At 38.9% G+C, this 8,888-nt stretch overlaps 1 protein-coding gene across 1 annotated transcript in view; it reads right to left on the reverse strand.

Annotated features, from left to right (window-relative positions):
- The window catches only part of LOC134539845 (ankyrin repeat domain-containing protein 2-like), a 54,748-nt gene extending 46,271 nt beyond the window's left edge, over positions 1–8,477 (reverse strand). The window contains exons 1-2 of the mRNA XM_063382153.1: positions 8,276–8,477; positions 4,859–4,951 (exon numbers count right to left, since the gene is read on the reverse strand). Coding sequence (XP_063238223.1) covers positions 4,859–4,921 — 63 coding nt within the window. The 5' untranslated portion in view covers positions 4,922–4,951; positions 8,276–8,477. The remainder of the gene's footprint in view (positions 1–4,858; positions 4,952–8,275) is intronic.
- Between the last annotated feature and the right edge of the window lie 411 nt (positions 8,478–8,888).

An 8,888-nucleotide genomic window follows, 5' to 3' on the forward strand; every position in this document is an offset into this window, starting at 1 on the left:
TTAAGAATGTTGGACAGAAATCATGCACTACTGTACTGCGCATGTGGAGATAAAACCATCGGTATGTTTAACATGTAGAGATTGCACTCATCTTATTTACACGGTTCAGATAGTTAATCTGATAGTTTTCTTTAAATGCTAGTCTGTTTAATAATTTAAAGTAAATTTGAGTCTATCCTGATTTTAAATGCTACTGTGGTTAAACTTTGTTGCATGTCATCTTTCCGTCAAGACCAGGTCAACTATAGTCTTCATTCTGTCTCTGACAATTCCATAATGAACATGGCTGCTTTTGAGGAAATGCGCGATTGCATTGAATATGCGCTTCATGCTTGCATCGGCATGAATATAGATGCGATAGTACACCATCTAGAGGTCTCCGCGATCAATTTGTTCGCTGCATTTCCAGAGGAATACGAGTTTCTAACATACCTTTACAACGGTATTATAGCATGCTTTGAAGCTGTAATGGAGGCTCAAGAGCAAGTGGAGCCAGATGATGGAGTGGACAGCGGCTTCGGAGAGAGTGACGGTGAAGCATAATGCTTGCGCCCTTGTTAAACATGGAAAATAGGCCTCTCGGGGAAACTCGCCATGTATAAAAAAAAAGGAGTTAACGCATCTAATGCTGTACCTCCTGAGACATAGTCTCTAAGGTGATGTGGAAAGCAGCATACCACTATAAATTCAAACACAAGTTTTTATTTATTTTTTTATTTTTTTTTCAGCTTACACTCCAGAGAATCTTCCGCCACGTCGAGATGAAGAGAATGAGACTACACATCATAGTTATAAATTCACTATCACTAAATAATAATAATGAGCTTACACTATTATTAAATGCATTACAGGAAAGCTAACACTAAAGTATGCCTATAAGAAAAAATTTCTTATGCCTGCTTCTGATGCATATAAAGGAACACATATCATGATCATTCAATATGGTGCACTCTGTGCATGTAAGGGAACAATCTTTTCGGTGCACTCTGTGCATGTATTGGAACGAGTCCTTGGGTGTATCATGTGCTTCCAAGATGGTGGGGCTGTTGAATCCAAGATGGCGGAGAATTGTTTAAAGGTTGTAATATTTTTTTAAATTTAAATATCGCGCCCTCTGGTAGCAACACTTGTTACTAAATATATCGATTAGCATTCGACCTATCGAATGGTGCTGCGCCCTGGCAGCTGAAATATGAAATAAATGTAAATATATCGATTAGCATTCGACCTATCGAATGGTGCTGCGCCCTGGCAGCTGAAATATGAAATAAAAGTAAATATATCGATTAGCATTCGACCTATCGAATGGTGCTGTGCCCTGGCAGCTGAAATATGAAATAAAAGTAAATATATCTATTAGCATTCGACCTATCGAATGGTGCTGCATCCTGGCAGCTGAAATATGAAATAAAAGTAAATATATCGATTAGCATTCGATCTATCGAATGGTGCTGTGCCCTGGCATCTGAAATATGAATTAAGATGGCGACGGTGGCACACTCTGGTAGCCAACTTGAGAATCAAGATGGCGGCGCCTCTGGCAACTCATTTTTGAATTTGCCGCGCGATACTAGCGACATCTACCAGCCAACTTGAGAACCAAGATGGCGGCGTCTCTGACAACTAATTTTTGAATTTGGCGCGCGATACTAGCGACATCTACCAGCCAACTTGAGAACCAAGATGGCGGCGCCTCTGGCAACTAATTTTTGAATTTGGCGCCATCTGGTAGTCTGTGCTGGAATTAAAGATGGCGGCTGTATAATAATTTTAATTTCAAATGTGGCGCCTTAGGTATGCATTAAGGAAGGCAAAAACACCCTCCCCCATTTATCATAAACTTGCCGTCAGTACGTAGCATATATAGATTATTTATTCCACCATATTCCAATTGGTCTCGTGGTCTAGTGGTCAAGGCGTCCGCCTCGTAACCACGACATCCTGGACGTTTTCACGTCCCATGGATCGAATCCCAGCCTCGGCACTGAAAATATTTTAGTTAAAATAAAATAATACCTGCTGCTACCTGGTGGCGACCAACAGAACTATATGATGTCACACAAGATGGCGGCCTCCAGCAGCCGAAACAAGATGGCGACCAGGAAAAATCAAGATGGCGGCCTCCAGCAGACGAAACAAGATGGCGGCCAGAAGAAATCAAGATGGCGGCCTCCAGCAGACGAAACAAGATGGCGGCCAGAAGAAATCAAGATGGCGGCCTCCAGCAGACGACACAGAATCATGACGTCACGATTCGAAGTTGGTGGAAATTTCTAGAAATACAAAATGGCGGATTTGCGGATTTGTGAATTTGCGGATTTGCGGATTTGCGGATTTGCGATTTGCGATTTGCGGATTTGCGGATTTGCGGATTTGCGGATTAGCAGATTTGCGGATTTGCGGATTAGCCACTGGATTAGCGGATTAGCCACTGGATTAGCGCATAAAAAACTGGATTTGCACATAAAAAACCATAAAAAATGCGTAAAAAACCATAAAAAATGGGATAATCCCCGGATTACCCCGCTCCCCCCTCGCCTATGTTCCAGAGTCGGCACGCTCTCCCTACTGATACATTAAACATTTTCTCATAGCCCACATTTTTATGGCCTTTGAGTTAACGATAGTTTTGTGGTCTATGGATCTTGAAACCAAATAACGTGAAAGATTTTTTTTCCGGGAGTCGCACCATGGTAACGGCCGCTGCAAGTTAATCTGAGCTTGTGGCTACTGATAAACTGCCCTAATGGTGTTTCGACTTGACGTCACAATGTTTTTGATACGGATGAATGACACGCAGGGAATACCAACATCGTTGCCCCGTTTCGTGCCACAGGGTTGAACGAAATGATGCCACGCACCGGATAAAATATGGATAACCACCTTTAGAAATTACAGTCAATTTAGGAACTTCCCCAAAGCAGAATGGACCTCGAATAAACGAAGCGTTCTTCGCAATTTCAGGAAACTGGATCTTCGGAGGAACTACGCCCGATTCCGAATTCCGAGCTTTGTGTTTCGTAGTAAACAATGCGTAACAAGTTTTTGAATGTTTCTTTATTATTCCACGTGGATTCATGTGCAAAGTACGTGAACACAGTACCCGTAAATCTACGAATATAGTCGTCAATTTACGAAGATCCCTGAATAATTTGTAACCAGCATTCTTCATAAATTTTAGGTGAACATTTTTATCGGTGTAGTAAGAAAATTCTGTTCTCTCGCGCTTTGCAGATTGCGCTCGTTCATTCTGTGTTAGTAGATATTTAAGCAATGGTAATTTAATAAGGGATTACTTAAACTACACAAAACCAAAAATCTTACTTTGTGAAATTAACTTCATAAAAATTATTCTCTTAACTACTAAATGGATTGCCACAAGCTTGTGATTTATACGGCGTTACTATCGACAAAGCAAACGTTCAACTCTGACGAAACTGGAAGACCTTCAAACCTCGGAGTGTTGATCTTGTGACGTCATAAGTAGGCACTCGTTTCACAACTTGGCTTGTTGGTCAAGTTCTGTGTTTGGGTGTTGTGGGATTTTCCCGGTGTAGCTAAGGATTTTTTTTTAAATTTACATTTTGAAGAGATGAGATATTTCACCTTTTAGACAACCTTTTAACTACAGTTTTCAAATATTAAACAAGTTGTTCCTTACCTTCATATTGCTGCTAGACCTACGTACTAGTTTGAGTTAATGTCATTGAACTAAAACATGTTTCACTAGTATATATCAGACTATCCCTTGAAGGAAAAAATAATTGTTTTGTGGCTGATTTAAATTTAATCAACTACACTTGAAAGTGAACAAATGCTTTTAACACTTCAATAAGTAATATTTAATGGTTTTTAGAATATTAAAGGCCAATTTGTATTTCAATCCGAGCATGAATTGAAAATATGTAATCGTGATTTATAAAAACTGAAAAATTATTATATTAGGATGTTATGAAATGAAAATTATGTTTTCCAAAAACCCTAACAGTCTCAAGTTCCAAAAAAAATTGGAATCACACTTTTAAACGATTTACGAAAGATATCTAAAAAATAAAGTTTCAAGCTCAGCACTATTTTTTTTTGTTTTTTAACATTAATACATTAGTACTCCATAGTAAGCAATGTAATGGATTACATTCCTGAAACTAATAAAATAAATATTTGCTTTAGCTATCAAAATATTTTACTGAGATGTGCAGATTAAATCTAGTCGTTACTCAATTGAAGGCTGAATATCAGCCTATTTCGTGAACTAAAGAAATTAATATAATTTCAACCAAGCAGTGTAAGGCAAAGTATTAGGTTGTTACACTTTCATAATAATGTTATACTGTGTGTGTATGTATGTATGTATGTATGTATGTATGTATATATGTATATATGTATATATGTATATATATATATATACGTATATATATATATAAATAACTTGTAACACATATGATATGAGATTCAAATTTATGTTTATTAAACTTGGAATTTTCTACAGTCTTATGTCTATCTTTATATTAAAATAAACATATATTTAAGTGTTTGTATAGGTAGCAGTAAATTTCACTGAAAAAAATTATGCTTCTGTTAAATTAAACATTTATGGTACGTCTGCAAAGAGCTACTCTGTGTCAAAATGCCCCACGCTTGACAAAAAACAACATAAATTTAGTTTTTTTTATTATGGCCAGGGAATATTTGGCTTTTCCACTTAACCCTTAACTAACAAAAATTGTCAACATATTTCAAATGAAGGCAATTGTAATCATGAGAAAGTAACAACCGTACAAAATTATGTACAACAAACCATAAGGGAAAAAATGTAAACCTAATAAATATGATGGTTGTGTTAATATTTCACTCTCACCATGTCCAGTTTTGGAAGAGCTAGCGCATGCGCAGCACAAAATACCAGAATTAGTCCCAGCATTGTTAGTATCTCGGTACTAACAGTGTGTACCTGCGAACAAACACATAACAAAATATTTAGATAAAAACAGTAACTCATTTTTTTATTAGCGATCTGTTCTAAAAATGAAAAAAATATTGCACATAGATGAAACTTCACAGAATGTGTGAGGCAATGTGAGTTAACAAGTACACGGGTATGGAAGGAGCGTTACACTTGCATTACGCTCTGATGGCGACATCGCCTCGACTTACCCGGCTGTAACGAAGCTTCACTTCAGAAAACAACCACTTCGCGGTGTAGCATATTATTTATAAGCCTGAAGATCAATAATAGTTTGGTTACTAAAGGCATGTGAGACTGGACGTTTTATCTTCACGTCTTAAAGTGGATTCACAATTGAAGAAAATAACAGACATTGCACACGGTCGTGTGCGCATGATATTTTGTCCGCCATGTTTTCGAACATATCGAATTATAACCACGCATGGTACGTAAGTAAGGTCGTGTGCACATGAGAGAGGTCGAGATAATGTATTTTATTTTTGTCACGGACGCATGGCCCAACAGCAGAGCAGGGCGCCATTTTGGCGGGAGCTGGGAACTGTTTATAATTATCATATGGTGGCAATAAATTGTCGAGATGTTATATTTCTCAGGTAATTCCTGCATTAGAAATAAATCATCGTAATGGTCTATATTAGAGACTCGCGATAAATGTACATTACAAAATACCTCAACTTTTTTTTAGGTTTCTTGAATATTAACCATTAGAAATGTTTGACCTCTTATAGCTTAATATAATTTATGAGTTGAAAAATAGTGTTTACAGGGTGCTGGGAGGGAAGAATCATACAAAACCACTTATCCACTAACACAATCAACAAAAGTTAGATTAGTTGCAAATTTTAGTTGGTTAAAATTAATACATAATTCATAGGTGGTGTGTACGGTCATGTGCATGGCCTGATAAGCACTCACTAATGTTTCTTTTTTTTTTAACTGTGAACTCAGCTTTACAAATACATTCCTACTGTGGTTTTATTACCACTATTCTTGATCTTAAGGGGCCCACTTAGTCATAAGTATATTTCTGTTGAAAGAGGTGATAAGTGCGACGCTCGCCGGTGCTTCTAGCACGGTATCGCCTCTAAACACAAGGCTCTGAACTGGCACGCGGTCATCTCGTAGTACACAGGGCAACTATGAGATTTTGAGTAGTAACCATTCCACCATATTAAGAAGAAATTAACGTAAAGGTTTAATGAAAGTACCTTGGGTGCTTCCAAGATACCTACTGTATGTTTAATCTTAAACATTATTCTGAAAATATGCGTTTTTAGCCATTTTCACTACCTATTCCAATAATACAGTTTAAAAACGAAATAGGGAAACAGAACTACTCATTCGCTATCAGCGTATTATTAAATGCTTTTTGTAAACAGACACCACTCCGATATGAACAGTTTTCAAATTGCGGTTCCCCCCCCCCCCCCTGTAGCTCTGCGCACCGTTGCGTGTCTTGAAAGGCGGGGCCGTTAGGCTGCCCTGCATGCACCGTCAGACAAAACGTTTCATGGATACGGGATACTTGTTTCATTTCTACGTATAGCTCCAGCTAGATCCCACCGACATCCGAATGAACACTTTTAGGCTACAGTAGTATACATGACAACTCCTAGAGAAAAAAAAAAACCAGTGGCGCGCCCACAGTACGTTTCCTCGGTAGTGTCAACATGCGGAATGGAAAAAAAAAACTCGTGTTATTTGTGTGGCTGCAGTGCAGCTGCATCGCAGATACACATACTGGATGTTGACGTCAGAACTGACCCCTGCGCGCGCGACCATGGCTGATGGCCGGGCGGCCGGACGATCAAAGATCCAAGGTCGAACTGAGCAGCGACTAGGCTCAACGCAATGCGCATATAACCGCAGGGCCGTGTTGATGAAAAGGAGCATGAAGGGGGAGAAGGGTAAACTCCCCGGGGCCCGAGCACCAGGGAGGCTTGGTTGAGTTTCGAGGTTTATGCCTCGGTTTACCCTGTTAGTACGACCAAAAATTACAAGTCTATTGCAAATATAATTTACTGGAAAATTTTCAAGTTACACAATACGCACGGGTAACATTTACAACTATGGCAACGGTAACGTTTAAAAATCTTACGATTTTTTTTTAAATGTGTATTTTCAAATTTTGTACATTCAGTGATGGGAGAGGCCGGAAGTAATTATTTACCCCTGCATACAAGCAATTTTTTTAATTAACATCAGCTTTGGTGAAAATTAAAAGGCTTGTAATTCTTCTTGTATTATCAGTCGCCCGGAAAGTACGCAGAATTTCATTGTTGAGGGGGGAGGGGGGAGAAAAATAGAACCACTTTGCCCGCAGTTTGCTTTTAAATGATTTCATTTTGTTGGTGGGAATCCTGGGAATGATAGATTTTAATAGATATTTATTTACGATTTCTGTAAAAGTGTGGAGGGTGGGGGGAGGATATAGGACTCCATCTCCTCCCCTGCGTAGTCTAGTCTCAGATGCAACAAAACTCTGATTGGGTAGCTCGTCGCATTGCATCGCAACGTAGCTGCAAAGGTTTAAAATATGCAAAAAAACATACATTAAGTAAGTACATTATGTTCATATTCACATGCTTACTCAAAATTTTAGTGACAACAATGGACAACATCAAAGCAACATAGTTTAATGTTAACGATTGCAGTTTCCTGTGAGACAACATGAAAATTAGAGCGTATTTTAGTACGTATAGCCTTGATAAAAATGGTATAAAAGTTATTTTTTTGTTCACAGTTTCCCCATGTCTGAAAAATTGGAGTTTGATTCCACCGGAAATGAAAATCAGGATCGCTCGAGTGCGAAAGAAACACTTGGCATTTTTTTTCAGGGAATCAAACGACTATCGATTAGTTTTTCTATAGTGAAGAAAAAGATTGTTTTAAAATTAAATCACACAACATTGCGCTTGATTTTCTCTTAACTGGAAGATAATAATTTAAAAGAAAAAAATAACTCTAACCATAGTTTTCTAAACAAACACCGCGTCTACGACAGGTATGGTCACAGTGTTGAATTTTGTTTTAGTTTCCAGGACACTATTGGAAAAGTTAAAACGAGACTCCGCTTAGCCAAGGCGTTATTTGGTTGGCTTCGCGCCTAAAATATGTTGACCTTAAATCCTATAAAAAAAATTTATATATTCAACATATTAATTAAGAATTATTTTATAAATCGAATATGGATACTGATAAAGCTGGCAATAGTGAGGTCATAGTTTAAAACAAGTACAGTGACTTTAAAGAAACTGCTTTCTTGCTGACAAGCACATCGAATAAAAAAAGTGGGATGAGGAAACTTACCAGTCACCGGAACTGTAGGTCGCTGAACAACAGTCCGAAGCACGGTGTAGGCAATCGTTGCACAATGTCTGCACGGCGCAGCTTCCAGTCACAAACAACAGGCAGTGCTGCCAGATGCTGCATGATATAGTCCACGCAGTGGCTGCCGTGACCTCACCGCCGCACGTTGGCCACACTGCCGGGCCCACAGCGACAGCGTCCGTGGCGCTGCCAAGCGGGCGTCACGAGAATTCCCGGGAGAGAAATGACTGGGGGAACTTGGTGAGGTTTGTTCACTCCGGACGCTGGAGTAACCCAGATCGATCAGTTTGCAGATAAATGCGTGCGTCATTTACAGTGACTAAATTGTTCGTTTGTTTATCAACAGCTCTCTCGCTCTCTCCCTCCCATATTCCTTCTCTCCTCCTCTCCCCCACCCTGAATCTTTAATGCTCCGAAATCATATGATTGGTTCTTTACTATTTTTAAATTTACCAATACCAAGCGAAATGGTGCAATGATAAGATGTCGGGATTGTACCTATTGGGTGGACCCGGGTTCGAATCTCGGTCATGTCATGATTTCGATTCCCCATTGCTTCCCGACACCACTCTATGCAAATTACGTCTACAAA

The sequence above is a fragment of the Bacillus rossius genome, chromosome 1 (genome assembly GCF_032445375.1).
Source record: "Bacillus rossius redtenbacheri isolate Brsri chromosome 1, Brsri_v3, whole genome shotgun sequence".
Taxonomy (NCBI): domain Eukaryota; kingdom Metazoa; phylum Arthropoda; class Insecta; order Phasmatodea; family Bacillidae; genus Bacillus; species Bacillus rossius.